General features: G+C 45.2%; 1 protein-coding gene across 1 annotated transcript in view; it reads left to right on the top strand.

The window, feature by feature from the left end:
* The window catches only part of dph6 (diphthamine biosynthesis 6), a 65693-nt gene that overhangs the window by 31121 nt on the left and 16186 nt on the right, over positions 1–18386 (top strand). The window contains exons 10-12 of the mRNA XM_030357242.1: positions 581–706; positions 2236–2365; positions 2827–3001. Coding sequence (XP_030213102.1) covers positions 581–706; positions 2236–2365; positions 2827–3001 — 431 coding nt within the window. The remainder of the gene's footprint in view (positions 1–580; positions 707–2235; positions 2366–2826; positions 3002–18386) is intronic.

The raw sequence follows: 18386 nt of genomic DNA, 5'->3' as shown, positions 1-18386 counted from the left end.
AAACATGTGTGTATGTGTGTGTAAAACACAAGATAACAGTCCATATATGTGTGTTGGTGACATGGCTAGGTGTGACCAGTGCCATGATGGGCTAGCATGTTTGAGTGGCGTTTTTCTTTTTTGACAGGGTCTCTCATGTCGGCAACATTTATGACAGTTTTCTGAAATCATTTACCCTCTGGGGTAATTTGGTCATGCATGGATTTCTTCTCATAGGTGCCCTTTAATACCAACCCCTCCCCCAACACACACACACACAGACACACACACACACCCTTTTACATCCAACCCTCCCTCAAAAAACGCACACACATATGACCAACAAACACGCACGTACAACACAGAAATACAGACGCACAAACACACACCCACAAGCACACCCCCACTCACACACATACACACACACACACGCACACACACACACACACACACACACACACACACACACACACACACACACACACACACACACACACACACACACACACACACACACACACGCGCACACACCCCTCACACATACATCTCTCCTACAAACACACACAAACTCACGCCTTCTCCCTGATGGATGTTCTTGAAGGGCTGTCCCCGACCTGGTCACCCAAGACCCCTGGTGGTTATCAGTGGATCACCGGCATCACCGGGCAGCAGAGGCCAGAGGCCGGGATACTGGCCCAGACCAACGCAGCCTTCAGCCTGCTGCGAGGTAGGAGACAGCCAGTGGCTGGTCCTAAGTGGGCCCAGTGACCACCACGGTGGCCCTTGAGTGAGAGTGAGATCCAGACTCCGGTGAAATTATAATGCTGATGGTGAAGATTGGTTTAGGATTAATGGTGGAAAATGTTTTTCAGAAATTGTTCCTGGGTCGTGACTTAATGACTAACGACAAAAGTGTGGTCCCCGAGGCTAGAATGAGGGAAATGCTGATATAGATAGCACACTGAGATGGAGAGAGAGGGAGATAGGATGAGGAACACACACTTTTTCTAAAATCATTAATGTCTTCACACAGGACAAAAGACTCACTAGAGTAGATAATCTACGTTTCCTTTGATCACAGAGCAATTAGAAATCCGAGGTGATCAGAGGGAGAAGGTTTGTGGATTGACCATGGGAGGTAAACCATGGGTTATTTAAATATCAAAAACACTCTTGATGGGTTTGCATTCTAACAACTGTGCATATTCTTGACTGAAAAAAACTGCTCTTTTAGAGTAGTTTTAAAAACACACAAAGAAGACGAATACTGCCTCAGTCCAGATGGCAGGGCATGTCACAGAGCAGAGACAGACACTTCAAATCACCGACGCACACGCACACACACGCGTGCACCACCACAAAATAACCACGGTGCCATGTTGGCTTGGTTATCGTTTTCTGCCCTGCAGAATTTAAAACTGCACCCCTTTATACATGAAACTCAGTCTTTAGTTTTGTACTCTTTCTTTCATTTTTTGGGGCAAGAGCCAGGGAAGCGAAAAGATGAAAAGCATATTTAATGTTTATGGTAGAGCTGGGGCTGAAGCGCCTTCACAGGGCAGAGACAATATTAAACAAGTTAATATTTAATGAACCACCCCTTTGTGTGAGGGGTGAAGTGAGCCGATATGCTGGTGTCTGCACTGGAAAAACAAACTCGAAGCTCTTGTGCGTGATTGTAGCGAGAAAGGGCTCGCTTTGAGTCTTCTGCGTTGTGTTTGTATCCACAAAATGCCTCTGTGTGCACAACGTGGGCCTGTCTACCAAAGGGAACCAACAAAAAAATAAAAATCCCAGTTCAAAGAAATATCAACACGGCAAACCTCACACGTGTGCATATGGAAAAATATACACCAAGTGTCAAAGAAATAATGAGGAGGAATACTTCTGTTTGTTTTTTCCTTTTTGATATTCATATCCGACAACTACATTGAACGTATCTGTTAGAATGTGTTATTAAACAGAAAATGTTTGCTAGGATGGTCACTGGCGCCGTTTAGGGCATGCTTGCAGCTTTACTGAAGATGTGTTTGCTAATACAACAAACTACAGGTTTAGTTTAGCTTTGTTAGCGCTGGCTTGTTAATGGGCAACAGTTATGCACTACAACTGCTATTACTTTAAAGTTTATTAACAGACACTTTTTTCCGTAGTGAGATATTGTGCTGTTGTTTCTGAGTAATTATCAGGTAGGGGTTGGGCTGCTAGGTCAGGGATAACATGTAATGTCATGTTCTATCTTTTTGTGGCCCCAAGCTGAGATGGACACCCAGGGCTGGCAGATGAATCACATAGTCCTGGTTCACCTGTATGTCCGAGACATGGCGGACTTTGCTGCTCTCAACACCGTATACAAGAAGCACTTTGACGTCAACCCGCCATCCAGGTAAAGAAACATATCAACTACCTACATACATCATGGCCCCCATGTTTCCTCAATGCTTGTTCACGTTTTAATTCACTTTATTTAACTTTAACGACACTACTAGGAAGGTTTCTCCCATGATAATCAAAGGACTTTTTCCTTCTCTTTGGAGGGCTAGGGTTAGAGGGTTGTCATTAAATGTGTGAAGCCCTTTGAGACTCCAACTGTGATTATGGGCTATAAAAATAACATTGACTTAACTTTACTGGACTACTATAATAATATTTAATATCGTTTTCCTGAGTCTGGTCTACATGCATCAGCCTACTTAACATACAGATTAGGTCAGTGTATTCTGCGTGAACCCCAGCTCTTACACATCTTCTGTGTCCATCTGCATGTCTGTCACTCAACCATGCCATCTCTCCGACTCTCTCTTCCCCCCCCCCCCCCCCCCCCCCCCCCCCCCCCCCCCTTCCCAGGGTGTGTGTCCAGGCTCCCCTGGCCGGCACACAGCTGCTCCAGATGGACTGTCTCCTCCACCACTGCAGCCAACCCTTAGAGGACGGCTTCCTCATCCAGAGAGAGGCCCTCCATGTCCAGAGCCTGTCCCACTGGGCTCCAGCCAACATCGGGCCGTACAGCCAGGCCCTGAGGGTAAGGGGCTCTGCGGGTGATCGGTGGGGGGCCGGCGCGGGCAATGCAGACCCCCAACTGTGTCTCTTAATTCTAGGTCTAATCTTGGCAAACTGAGGGAACATGACTTGGCTCTGTTCATCTTGTTTAACTTACTCCGCTTCACATCGTTTTCTCTCAGTGCGTTACATTGATTCCACCTCGCAGTCAGACTCTGGTAATACTTTTGACGTTTTAAGGTAACATGCACTCAATGCACCTGCATCACTCTACATAACTCTACCCTTCTCGTGTGTGCGTGCGTGCGTGCATGCGTGTGTGTGTGGTCGGTCTTGTGCCAGTGGGACACCGAGCGAACAGAGAACCTACCTGCGTTTATTGTGTTTTGCCCGGTCACAATGCCCTCGTCTCCGTCGCGGCGAGCGGGCGTTCGTCTCCGTGTTTGCACTTGTTTGTAAATGATATTGTCTTGGAGCCGGGGAGGAATGTGGCGCACAAAGGCGGCGTGGAGGAAGCGTGGGATGTGGTTGCGCGCTCTGCTTGGCGCGCTTGTTTACCCAGTGTGTACTTTAGAGGGATTGTAGTTGTCAAGGTACTTTCAACAAGGACCAGTGTCCGTCTCCCGCACGCCTGGCCTTGATCCTTCAGCCAAATCCCCGCCAGTGAGTGAGAACATGTGTGGATCAGCCGTTCAATTACGACTTTGGCGGAAAATGTACCCAACGCGACATTTAATCCGCTTCAAGGACCCCGAGCGGGGTGAATGGATTCCTGTAAGGCAACTTCTGGAGTCGGGTTCGGGGGGCCGTGTCAGTCGTGATGTAGTTTCGCCTGCGATGCATTATTCCCTCAATGGAGTCTTAGTGAGTTATGAAATTGCAGTGAACTACTGCTGTATGTATGTGGAGAACAGTATAGGGTATTTTGCTGTTAATGCACTTAATCCTTTACGTCAAAACTGCATTTTCTGAGCGTGGAGGGGGGGGGGGGGGGGGGGGGGGGGGGGGGGGGGGGGCAGAGTTGTATGCTCAGAGCTGTGCAAAGGGGATCTGGGGCGCTCCCGCGTTAGTCTCCCAGCATGCCCTCCTTCTCCTCCTCCTCCCCCTCCTCCCCCTCCTCATCTTCCACGCTTCGATGGCTTAATTAGATCAAAAATGTATTAACAACTCCTCAGCACTGCCTGGGATTTTTACATATTGATACAATTAGCCCCTTGCTGTCTGCATGCATATGTAGGGACCCCCACCCCCCCCCCCCCCCCCCCCCCCCCCCCGCCCCATCATAATAACCTGCCCCTCTCGATGACGGTTGCTGCGTTCCGCCACGAAGACAGCGCTGTACGGCAACAACACGGAGGCCAAATAACCCGCAGCCATATTTTTTTCCCCCCGACTACCTCCAGTCTCCGAAGAATAATTGGTAATTAAAAGTGGAGTGCGATTGTACACAGCGACACGGGCTGGGGATTTAAGCTTCTAAAATGATATGATTTAGGTCCCTAATTATTTTCCACACTGAATATCATCATCAGCCATGTGAATCTGATCTGTTTTCATCGGGATTTGACCAAAAAAATAAGGAAATATAACTCGGAAACTATAATAAATAGCGATCCGGCTAGGCTTAGGGGAGTTAACGTAAACTGTTATTAGATAACACAGTCCCACGTATAGCGGGTGCGTTCAGCTCTTGGTAACCAACTAAACAGTGTGTCAAAGGCGAGGAGCCTGCTTGCTGGTTGAGCTGGCCTGGATAATTGATTGCGATGCTGGGTGAGGCTGGCTCTCCTTATGTGTCCCTGTGGCCTGAGAGGAAACACATGGGGAATGACAGGACCAGTGGCTCCACCACCAGAGCTGTACTGTTGCTGAAAGGCTGATGGTCACTCTGTGTGTGTGTGTGTGTGTGTGTGTGTGTGTGTGTGTGTGTGTGTGTGTGTGTGTGTGTGTGTGTGTGTGTGTGTGTGTGTGTGTGTGTGTGTGTGTGTGTGTGTGTGTGTGTGTGTGTGTGCGCGCGTGTGTGTGTGTGCGTGGGAGGGGAGGGTTGCTTGAATTTGATGGATGCTGGACCTTGGCGCTCCCTCCGTCCATGGATCTATCTGCTCGCTCTGACTTGTCTCTATATTGCCCAGGCTGACACATTTCACTTTTTGTTGTAAATTATTAATTCACCCCTATGATATTATTCAAAGTTGTTATTGTATGTCGGTACTTTGTTTGTTATTGCAGTATTTTACTATTACAATTCTTTGTTTTAGAATTGAGAATATGTTATGGGGGTTTGCGGTCCAAGGGAAGCAGGCAATGCAGTCTGGTTTGATTGAAATCAGGATTCTACAGAAATTTGGTTTAATTTTCTCTCAAACCCATCCGTCCAATCAGCCTTTTTATTGAAATCTCCCTTTTCTAATCATGATCAAATGAGCCGTGGTTCTCAAAAGCAGGTCAAGAAAATCTCAAGCATGCAGGCTTTTCAATCACTGTTCATTGATCAGTGGAACAGCAGAGCAAACACATACACTCGCAAGGTGTGTGTATGTGGGTGTGTGGGTGTGTGTGTGTCTGTGTGTGTTTGCACCACTGCACAGATGTATTTGTTTGATTTGGGTCAATCAACAAAGGTTCATTTACGATTAATTGTCAGATCATTCAACTAAATATTCTGTTGCCAAAATATTAATGTCTGACAACCCTAATAAAAATGTATAGATTGCTTTAAATTATGGTTTCTTTTTGCAGGCTCTCACTTTGAGCCATCTTTTTATGGGCCATTCTGAGGTCATGATTAACATAACAGTTCTTATAACCTTAATGTTAACCTTTTTTTAACATTTTATGTTTAACTTTTTCAACTAAGTACAAAGTTCCCAATCCTTTCTTATAATCCAACATAATGCAATTCAGCCATGTTGGGTTTTAGCTCGAATAATATAATTGTATTTGAGTGGGCCCCTGGTTCATCCACCATTCGGCTATTCAATGAAAAAGCTCTTGGACATTTCGGCTTTTATAAAAAAAAGGGGTAACAAAATGTCTCCTTACATTAGCTGAGTAATGGCAGACGGTTAAAAGACGTAGTTAATAAGGCATTTTCTCCCCATGATTGCACGGAGTCCGCTTTTAGACACACTCAGTTGCATTAACATAATAGCAGCAAAGAGGAGCACGGGTCTTTTTTTTGTCAGTGATGGTCTACATTTTTACACAGAAACCCATTTATCCCCATAACACGCGATTAAGCATGCAACTTTCCAGTTGTACCAAATTGACCCGTCGCTTACCAGCGCCTTACTTAACAGCGGGAGTCCCAAATTGCTGTGTTTTTTTTATTTATTTTTTCAAATGATTTGATTTAATGCCACTTGTCTCCTTACATCGCTTTCAGTGCTGCTGTTCACAGAGGCACACACAATGGCCGCCGTCTGCATCTGAATAGAAACACTATCAGTCTGAATGGCTGTAAAACATAGTTTTCCCCTGTTAAGGTAAGTGGCTGGCCCCTGGGATATTTGCTGGGGAAATTATACTCACTGATCAGATTGTGAGCAGTGTGTATGGGGACCAAGCAAGAGTTGGCCTCAGGTTGCTGTTCAAGGCTACCCCTCCCCTTCCCTTCCTTCCTTGTCTCGATCTGGTAATTGTGAGTGACAGTCTATATTGTGGCGGCCACACCCGCACTTGCCTACGATGGGATTTGCATTGGATTATTATTTCTTTTAAGAAATGGTCAAAGTGGATGGTGAGCTGGGGAGCAGATCCTTCGTGGAGGATTAGTGTCAGAGGGAGACAGTGGACTCTGGGGCATCTGCAGGAATTCAAATGATGTGCGGAGAAGGAGAAGGAGGTGTAAATACCTAAGAAAACAATAAGGCTTCGTCCGGCCCCCTCCCTTGGAATGATTAGAGGTCATCCACACCGTTGATTTGTGGTCAACGAAAGGACAAGAAGACTGAAATCCAGAAAGTTAGTTTCTGCTGCTCATTTTGGATTTTAGCAGGTGCACATCTGATGAAGATGAATGGTTGTTATACAGACACTTGGACTAAGTGTCCACAATGACAAATGGGATACTGTATATAGTTTGGTATATTTAACATATACATGTATCGAGGGTATTATTGCTGGTATAAAAACGACACCAGCATTTATGAGCCTTAGGAAGGTGGTGCACAAATGGTTTTGTGCAGTGACAGTCTGGCGAACAGCTAAATATGAGACGATGTATTAAACAAGAAAGCTACATTTGAAGTGATGAATAGGTGGAATTAAGCTAAGTGCTTTTGTTTTATGGTTTACTTTTTTCTACGAATGTTTAACACTGTAAGAAAAGCTTACATGCGCAATTTAGCAGTGCTCACACACACACACACACACACACACACACACACACACACACACACACACACACACACACACACACACACACACACACACACACACACACACACACTTTCAATCAACCCTCACTACACCTCCCCAAAAAAACCTACTCCGCCTCTGTGTGGTGCAAGGAGAGAGAGTCTGCATCAATTACTTCACCAGAGTAATTAGCTAAAAAGCACAGTGTGTGTCCGTGTGTGTGTGAGTGTTTGTGTTTTGGCGTATTCATGCAGAACAGTGCAGATTAATTAGGACGTTTAACTTCATTTCTAATACAACAAAATTAATCCCGTAAAAAACGAGGGGATCTCCAAGGGGGTGCCTGTCAGCTTCTCCGAAGCCCCTCTCTTGTCCTCTTTCACTCACTGTCTCTCTTCCTCTCTCGTAGTCTTTTCCTCTCTCTCAACCCTCCCCTGTTTGGCCATAATCTATTAAAACCTCGCTTTTATCTCTCCTCACACCTGTCATACTCCATGGATTCTTCTTGCTCTTCTTGATCTTCTTCTCTCTGTCTCTCTCTCTCTCTCTCTCTCTCTCTCTCTCTCTCTCTCTCTCTCTCTCTCTCTCTCTCTCTCTCTCTCTCTCTCTCTCTCTCTCTCTCTCTCTCTCTCTCTCTCTCTCTCTTCCTCCTATTTTTTCATAAACAAGGCCCATACTTCACAAATGTCTAAATTTTCTAGTCTATTAACATTACTTCAAAAGCGCTTGATAAAAGAAGTAGGCAAGCGTGAAATAATGCACCAATAATATGGGGAAACGCTGGAGGCTAGAACTGCAGGGGTGGCCCATACACTCTCTCTCTCTCTCTCTCTCTCTCTCTCTCTCTCTCTCTCTCTCTCTCTCTCTCTCTCTCTCTCTCTCTCTCTCTCTCTCTCTCTCTCTCTCTCTCTCTCTCTCTCTCTCTCTCTCTCTCTCTCCATCTCTCTCTCTCCCCAGCTCTCATGTGCACACGCTCAGACAATGCAGAATGGGCTGTTATCAGCTCTAATAAAAGAACAAATGATCACTTCCACTCCACACTCATGGGGATACATGGGGGAGCAAGGTGTGTGTGTGTGTGTGTGCGTGTGTGTGTGTGTGTGTGTGCGTGTGTGCATTCGAGGAAGGCTGGGTGAGGAGGGCAGAGGGGGGCAGGGGGCTGTCGTGTAATTGAGTAGATGAAAAACGAGGTCTTGGAGGCTCCAACGGTTTGATCAGTCGTGGTATTAAAAGGCTTCAGAGAGCTCCGGTGCTTCCGGTCTTGTTCCTGCTGACATTTTGGTTCCTGGTTGGTATGTGCCCTCTACTGTACGGTCGCCACCGTAGAAGATGTCTGCAGTGTGGAAAATATTATATAACATATCAAGTAATTAAGAAAAACAAAACCGGAGGATAGGAAAGATTATGTTAGGTTTGTGTGTGAGTGTTGGCGGCGGGGGAATGGGGGGGAGGGGTTATGATTGACAGCTGGGCCTTGCTCTCCTTTCTCATCCTCTCCCAGTGCTGATTCAGCCCTCCACTCTCTCTCTCTCTCTGTCTCTCTCTCGCTTGTCTGTGCGTCAACATCCACTTTGCGCGCGTGTGTGTGTGTGTGCGTGTGTGTGTGAATGCGTGTGTGCCTGTCTGTAGGCTTTACTCATGCAAGGCAAACACTGGGGTGAACTGTGTTTGGTTTGAACCGGATAGAGTCACTCGTCACTCATCAGACCCAGGAACACCTCACCTGGATGGCATGCTGGCTCTATGCCTCACAGCCCAGGTTCTGAATGGAGCAGGCTGCACGTACTGTACACACACACAAACACACGTAAGCAGACGCAAACCCGCTTACACACATGCAGGCATGCACACACTCATGTACACACACACACACACACACACGTAGGCAGACGCGAACCCGCTAACACACATGCAGGCATGCTCACACTCATGTACACACACACACATACACACACACACACACACACACACACACACACACACACACATACACACACACACACACACACACACACACACACACACACACACACACACACACACACACACACACACACACACACACACGCCCAGGTTTTGAATGAAACAGGTCGTACGTACTGTGCACACACACACTTGAGTAGGCACAAAGATCATGGCTGTAAGTTCTTATTTGAGAGTGTAGTCTTAACTTTGTTGGGATTTGATGTCTTTCATACTTGAAAGGTATCCTACATTCCTATCATTTCAGATTTTCTATGCACACAAGCAAAGACATACCCTCATGTAAACGGGCACTTAGGATTGCACATACCCGCTTGCAAACCTAGCATAGAATTTATATTTAACAGACACACCCCTGCACTAATGGTAGTGTTTGCTCACTCAGATGTAATTGGTTTATTGAAAACATTTAATTGTTATTTTAAAAATAGCAACAAGACTCAATACTGTCTGCATTTATAATTTGATCTCACTTGTCTTTGCTGTTTTAGCTCTTGTTAGTTTCGTTCCAGTTAGTCTGGTGGAACCACAGAGTGTTGCGGTAAACAGCTGTCCTCTTGCATTGCGTATGTGTATGCACACGTACTGTGTGTGTGTGTGTGTGTGTGTGTGTGTGTGTGTGTGTGTGTGTGTGTGTGTGTGTGTGTGTGTGTGTGTGTGTGTGTGTGTGTGTGTGTGTGTGTGTTTGTGAGGACTGGTCTCTGGAACCCTTCTGCCCCGGTGAGGTGTGCTTTTCAAGGGGCACGAGCGTACACGGCAGGGGGTGGTTGTGGTTAATTATTTGACCCACCCCTGCACACACTTTCACCCCCTTCATCCTCTTTTCTCTCTCTCTCTCTCTCTCTCTCTCTCTCTCTCTCTCTCTCTCTCTCTCTCTCTCTCTCTCTCTCTCTCTCTCTCTCTCTCTCTCTCTCTCTCTCTCTCTCTCTCTCTCTCTCTCTCCCCCTCTCCCTCTCTCTCTGCCATTCCCCTCCTATGACCCGGGGCAGGCCGACCTGCTCATTAGAAATGTTTCCCTCTACCAAGAAACACCGTGCCGGTGTTACCTCCTTCTGCCACACGGGGGCACATGCTGGTCACCTCGTGCCGGTCCCCAGACAGGGGACTGGAACTGTCAGAGCTCATCGGCTCTCCGGCAGACCCCCCCCCCCCCCCCCCTACTCCTACTTCCTCACACACCCACACACACGCACATGCACGCGCATACAGGCACGGTTGCACGTAGATCCACCTACGTAGACACACGCACATACATTTGTACTCACACAAATGCATGCACACACACACGGAGAAACGCACGCACCCACCTTCTCATTAATGGCCCTCTGACAAGTGATCCTAATGAGGCCTGAGCAGCTCTTCATGTCTTATTGGTGGTTGACCGCCTCCACTGATGTCAACAAGCCACAAGGACCAGGAACAGGACAACCCCTTCCTCCGCTCCTTCTCCTGCTTATCCCTTTCCTTTATTCTCTCCAGACAGACATTTACATGCATGCCCACAAACACACAGAGACACACACAAACACACAGAGACACACACACACACAGACGCAAACATGGATACACACATGCATTAAAAAGCACGTATTATCCACAGGCAGGCTGTGTAGTTTAATTGCACATGAAGAACGCTTAATGGCATCGAGACATCAGGACCCACACACACACACACACACACACACACACACACACACACACACACACACACGCAAACACACAGCCATGCTCAGAGGTAGACCCGTGCTTATGCAGTGATGCTAAATCACCTGGGCAGCTACAGCAGAGGGGAGTGCGCTCTTTGTTGTCTTTCTGTGTCGCGGGTGAACAGTCTCTGTCCTCCCTTACACACACACACACACACACACACACACACACACACACACACACACACACACACACACACACACACACACACACACACACACACTTCTCAATTTTAGCCTATTCCATTTTTATAGTTGTGTATTTTCTGAAATTGTCAATTGAAGTTATAAATATGGTTCATTATAAGTGGGATCGGCTATGGTTTGTTTGTCCTTTTTGTTCAATATAATAAGTAGAAAGTAAGACATTTGTATTTTTGTGTTTGTGTGTCGGCGTGTGGCCACATGCTTGCGCTTGTCGACATTGTGCCTCATTGTTGACGCGCAGCGAGCTGGTGAGGTTAGGGCCGGAGACATCAAGGGGGCATGGAAAAAAACATCCCGTTAAACTCCCACCACCACGGACACTCGCCCTATTAACCACCGCACAATCACTACCCCTCTCGCTCAAAACACACACAAACATACACACACACACATCGTCATCTGTATCCTTATTACCCATATCTGTAAGTATTCACCGTCTCCCAGTGGCTTAATGCAGGGATGAAAAGCAATGGCGTGCATGCTGCTGTCCACTCCCATCACTGTCTGCGAGGGAGCAGAGACGTATGGCCGGCCCATTACTATGGTAACTAGCCACTATATTCACAACCGCCTGGGTGGGTTCCTACGCCCCTCACCCTCCCACCCTTGCCCCCCCCCGCAGTGACGAGAGGGCACGGCTGACAGGGCCTAGACTCAGACACGCACACGCAGACACACACACACACACACACACACGCACACTCACACACACACATTCAGTGTGCACGCACTCACACACATAGTCACGGGTGTCAAAATAAAAACAAAGGCGTGTGTTGTATTTCTGCGGATATGGTCACTAACTGGGCACCCTGTTAGTGAAGAAAATTCCTCCCTTCCATGAACAATATAGCAGTCCTGTACTTGTTATGTACAACATTTTATCAAATAAAATGTATTGCATGCTATAACATATTTTACTTCGTTTTTTTTTTCTCGTTGGCTGAGGTGGGAATTTATAGTAATGGCGAACACAGGAAGAACAACAGATTCAAGATTTTTGTTTTTATATCAATATTTTTGCATATTTGCTTCAAGACTGTTGCTATTATAAGACTTTTAAGTCTTATTTGACCAATGTTTCCGACAGACACACAGGGGTATAATTACCGCCTATTCTCACCAGCTCTTAATTAACACCAATTGTCACAAATCTAGAGTGAGTTGTTGAGAAAAAAAAAAAACTGCAGGCATAGACTCCTCCACCAAGAGTACATAAAGTGCAGTATTCCAGTGTGAGTATTTCAGTAAACACTGAGCATTAGGCTATGTGTCTATGACACTCGTGGATGGCTTTATTATTCTCTAGTTGTCACAAATTAGAAGTGGCAGCCTTAACCTCAGGTGAGAGATTAGAATTTAGTCTTTATATAACATTACACTATAATTACCTTTTTGTTTTTACTTATTGAGAGGGGTTATATTTGTATGACTTTATTCGAAAGTAGGGGAATCAATGGCCCAGATAGAAGAGTTGGTCGATTGATGACTCTTTTACTTTAATTTTGTCATCAATCTAACATGAGAAGATTGCGCTGAGTGCTAACTTTAACGTGCGTCATTCAGTTTAAAACGATTGTTATTTAGGACCTTTCAAAAAAAATGTTCATGGGGATTAAAGAAAATATATTTTTTGTTGATGTAATCATTTTTATACAAATGCCTTATTCATCACTGGTGTTATGGTTGAGAGCCTGAAAAGCTTTAGCAAAATATACTGTAACCCTTTTTCTTCTTTTTCGATGTCAACATTTGTTGAAAGTTGTTTGATATCAACAAAGCATATTTTCAGTGCATATTTAAAAGTTTAAACTTTTTCCATTTAAAATGTACTGAATTCAATATAGAATGATTTACAAAATGTAACATGTTTGAACAAACATTTAATATTTATTTTATCTTTATTCAGGCACATGGATTTCTGCATGTATTATCATTATTTAGAAATATTTTTTCAATCATTCATTTTAATTTCACGTCTTGGATCCTCTTCATTTTCACTCTGCCAGAATCTATTTAGAGATTATAGAAGGCTATCCATGCATGTTAAGGCACACAGACTTGACAAGAACACCATTGGTCAGCCTCAAATTGGATCTATCATGCAGTCATACTGCCATCTATTGAGTAAGAAAGGAACTCCATGTTCTATTATTCCTATCATTCTCTGTTCTACTGTCCCTCTGTCTATTTGTCTTGTTTAGCTGTATGGTGTCTGATCTCTTCTACTCTACTATTTAATTCTGAATTAGATATCATACAAGACAAATATAACACATTCACACATAACATACAGGATTAAAACAGATTGAAGATATTCAAACAAACAACAGCAACACAGTCGTGTGTGTGTGTGTGTGTGTGTGTGTGTGTGTGTGTGTGTGTGTGTGTGTGTGTGTGTGTGTGTGTGTGTGTGTGTGTGTGTGTGTGTGTGTGTGTGTGTAACAGTGTGTATGTATGTGTGTGTGTGTGTGTGTGTGTGTGTGTGTGTGTGTGTGTGTAACAGTGTGTATGTGTGTGTGTGTGTGTGTGTGTGTGTGTGTGTGTGTGTGTGTGTCCCTAGGTTAAGGCCTACTAGCCCAAACGAAAATACCAACGGGTACATAGATCAAGTTTCTATAACAACTGAAGAACAAGACAAAAAATGTAATAATAAAATAGGAGAATACATCCTGTCCAAAAAGGACAGGGTGGTCGCAGCTGTACCGGAGGGAGGGGAGAGGACGGGGGGTGAGAAGGGTAACCGTTTCAACATCATTCAACCAGACAACATGCCCCTCAGCAGAGGTGGCTAGAGCCTGCGCCATGTTCGCGAATTAGGGAGATTAGCAGCAATGCGCATAATGCAGGATGATGGAATTTGTCATAATTTAGCATTGTCCTGGAAAGATGCAGTTTGATAGAGCGATGCGTGGAGGCTCTTGTCATGTCCCGCGGGCAGGTCACACAGTGGATGCATGGCAGGAGGGATTTTTTTTTTGCGATATGTGCATCAGTCATAAAAAAAAGAATGCAAAAAAAAAAAACTCACAACCAATTTGTCAGAAAATGTTAGGCAGAGACAGTTGAAGCCGGTAGGGCATTTGGCCCGAACGCAACGCAACGTGCCCTTCCATCACTCTGCATTCATAGACTATGACTAATACTACAATACACTGCTGAGCTAAATATCCTGTGTTACCATGCAACATGCGACTGTCACTATGGGCAGTCGATCAAGCAGTTGATCAAGTACTACAAATCTTTGCTTTTTTATTTTATCTATTACAATCCGGCTCAAATATGAAACAATATTTATTTCTGTCTCATTCACATGTGTAACATTTGAACATTGAGTGATTCTCTCCAATGTGCTCGCGGTCAGACTTCTGTCTGACCTTGATGTGGGGGCAGAGGGGAGATGGGTGGGGGGGGATCATCAGCATTAAGTTGACCAGAGCAAACGTGACAGTGGTTCTCTTCCACTGCGCCGCTCACCTTCCCTCCATTGGCCACCACGGGGGTGGACGGACAGCCAATCAGATAGGCTCGGAAATACACAACTAAATACCATCCAATGAGAAAACGTCTTGGGGGTGTCTAGGACAATTTCTCCCCCCCCCCCAGCACCAGACCCCACGTCATGAAAACGCTTAATCATCGGAATTACTGTGGGTGTGTGTCTCTGTGTGTAAAGGGGATAAATAACTCCTTGTGTTCCACCCCATACTTAATAATGGCGTTCCTGTCCAAATGCTATTTTTAAATAAATATGTTGAGATTTTGGTTCTAGTCGTCGTTGTCGTCGTCGTCGTTGTTGTTGTTGTTCTTATGCTGCGTGCCCTTACTATGACTATTTGTGTCGCTGTGATGCTGATATTTTCTGACAGTTGAGCAATAACAAGGGTCAGGCTCCAACTGGAGCACAAAGAGAGCTGAGAATAGAACTTGCATACATATACACAAACTACGAACCAGGTAGAATTCATTCCTGTGAAATCCCATTTTACCGGGAGAGTTGTAGCAGAAAGGGGGGGGATGAGGTTGGTTGTAGTAATGGTGGTGATGGTCGTGGTGTCGGCGGGAATGGTGGTTGTACTGGTGGGGTAAGTGCTAGTGTTGTTAACAGTGGTAGAGGTAGTGATGGTGGTGATTGGTGGTGGCAGTGAGAGGGGTAGTTGTGGTGATGTTGGTTGTAGTGATGGGGGTAGTGGTGGTGGCGATTATAGTGATTTTAGTGAGGGTGGTTAGAAGAGATGGGGGTGATGGCAGTAGAGGTGAGGGAGAGGATGGGTGGAGGGGTTCTTCCAAAAGATTTGTATGTGTAGAAATAAGGTGTCAGAAGCAGCAAGGATTTCCTTGCGGCGGGTATGGGGGGGGGGGGGGGGGGTGGTGGCTGTCGTACAACATGAGCCCATCTCATACGGTTTCTCGCTCCCTGACGTGATCTGCTTTGAATCCGGCTAATGCTGAAGGAGAGCCTTAGACTGAAAGACAGTTTTTACCAGATCGAATCATGCACAGCACACAGAACTGACAAACTGCCATCCGCCACGCTCAGATTAAACAGTCAGCGCGCGTCAAATCCCTGGCCAAAAGATATATAAATATAAAAATATATATGAAGTAATGAATTAAACTCACACCCGATACATTTTTTGCCTCCAAGAGATTTTTAATCCATTAAGGATTTAATAGAGAACATATATAAAATACTGTTTTGACGATTAACTTTAGTACCTGCCATATTCTGGAAAGCCTTACCACTAGTGTCCAGGTGCACTGTCCCCTTCCTTCCCCTTGTCTTTGACCACAGACACTTTCATAGGTCCTGTTTACCTGTCTTCATACTGTAAACACACGCAGAAAACAATTGATTTGCGGACAATTGAATGCAAGGACATGTATTTCGTGGGCACCGATCGCTTTCAGCTCGGTTACACGTGTCCTTGCATTAAGGAAAAGTAACACCATACTAATCTCAACCGTTTTACACATTTTGTATTATCATTTTCTCCCCTGCTTAAATTATGCATGAGGCCTCAGTGGGTGGGTGGGGTGGGGAGGGTAAATGTGGCTATTAGCATATCTGATCGGTAGCCCTAGAGTGGGTTTCCACCTCTCTCTGTCCTTGGGACGGTACAGGGGGAGAACCTGACTGTTTATCGATACCACAGGTCATTCTACCCAGGCCCTGTCTGGTTCATCCATACCGTCGCACAGCCTTCCTAATGACCCTCCGAGACACCCCCTGGGTGAGAACGGGGAGGGATGGGGGGCCAAGAGGTCTCCAGCACTGGTGTGATCACAGCCACACCCTGTCTGGTCCAGCCTTCAAGCTCTCTGATAACGTAAAGAAACAACCTGGAACCAGCAACTCAAAACTTCTTGTGGCTTCCAAGACACTTTTTGTTGAGAGCATGGTTGGCATTGTCCAACTGCATTTACATCTTTTGTCCTACTGACTGGAGAGAGGTTGAAAGATATTGAGAGAGGGAGAGGGGGAGGAGAGGGAGAGAGAGAGAGGTATTAGGAGAGGGAGCTAGAGACAGAAAGAGGGAAGAATACAGAGTGGTGCGGAGCAAGGAAGAGAGAGAGGAGAATGGAGGGATGGAAATAAAGAGAGACGGAGGGAGAGAAAAAGGAAAACAATGTCTTTGGGACCCAAAGACCTTTTGACACACAATTGGGTTTATGGAGAATGATGGGGTTTAAACCATGAAATAAAGGTTGATAAAGCATAAAGACAAAGCATAGTTTTAATTAATGCTTTGCAAGGCAAAGCGTTCTGCGATTGACAAGTTGTCGAGGTTGTTTAGCTTCGAGGGATCGTAGTGGAAACAAGGTGGTGTCAGAGTCTGTGTAATTGAACTCTAAATGTACAATTTAAATTTTTGTCCTCCAAACGTTTGCTTGAACAGAAAATAATTGTAGAATAACTTGTCAAACGAAAAAAAAAACATGTAGTATTCTTTATACATTCATATTTAACATTGAAAAAATGATTGAATATTAATGAAACCCATTTCATAAATTCTACATGCGTGCGCTAGGTATCTCTGGAATGTTGTCATACACTGTTTCCCTTTCTGTTCTCTGTGGGCCATTTAGATTGCTAAAGCCCCTGCATTTAAAAATACTTATCTTGGTAAGGAAAGTTTAATGTTGTATGCAATTGTTTGACCCTCATGAATATTAAGGGTTCCCATCTCTGTCTTATTAAAAATGTATGTGGCATTGTGTGGTTGTTGATCACGTTTAGAACGCCCATGCAAATTGGACTGTCTATGCTGTCAGGGCTCGGGATGAATAATGTAGTTATGTTGTATATTCAGGGACACGCCATTGACAGTCAATTAACAAGTTTGATTGGTGTGTGGACTCATTCTTTTGAACTGTTAATTTTATGTAAATAGAATTCACTCCTACCTTCGCCTTGCCCCCCACCATCCTTGCAGGTCTACTGTTGAAGGATACACCCCCCACAACTCCCAGCTCTGTTGCACTCCCTAGTCCTGGGTCCCACCTCCCACCAAGAGTAACCAGAGTGGGATCCTTAATAATTGATCATCACACACCTGCTTGCTGGATGCTGTAGGGAATTTAACTCTAACCGTCAAGGGGCCCGGGCGCCAGACCCCTTTTGATATTCAAATCAACAAATGGCAGCACTTCTCTCTGAATTCCAAATCGAGGGAGAGGGTTCCCTTTCCTGATGGTTATTAGGGTGGGAGGGGGGGATCCTAGACCCTCACACACCCATCCTGATCAAGCATTTCTCAGTAGATAGTACTAGTAGATGTGATGGCTCATAGTACATATGTTGGCTTATAGTTGGATGGCAATAAAGTTTAACTTTTCGCTGTTTCCTTATTTAGCCATAGTTGTTCCGCAGCCACAGCCGTTATACAGCCGTTATTTAGACATTGTTATCCAAAGTGTCTCACAGGGAACCTCCCATTTATCTTAAAGATAAATTAATGAGCAGGCAGCTGTTGGAGGAGACTCTCTGCACCACTGGGATTCAAACCAAAACCTCTCAGCAGGGCAGAAGTAGAATGAGCACTTGAATATCCTGCCCCTTGTTGTTGCTAAGGTGCAGATGTCGGTTCCGTAAGGCCAGAGGCCTTATTAGGGAATTTGAAAGGAACGATCCCCTCCATCTCTCCCTCT

The sequence above is a fragment of the Gadus morhua genome, chromosome 5 (assembly GCF_902167405.1).
Source record: "Gadus morhua chromosome 5, gadMor3.0, whole genome shotgun sequence".
Taxonomy (NCBI): domain Eukaryota; kingdom Metazoa; phylum Chordata; class Actinopteri; order Gadiformes; family Gadidae; genus Gadus; species Gadus morhua.
The sequence above is the reverse complement of the archived record's forward strand: the minus strand, read 5'-3'. Positions and strand labels throughout refer to the sequence as shown.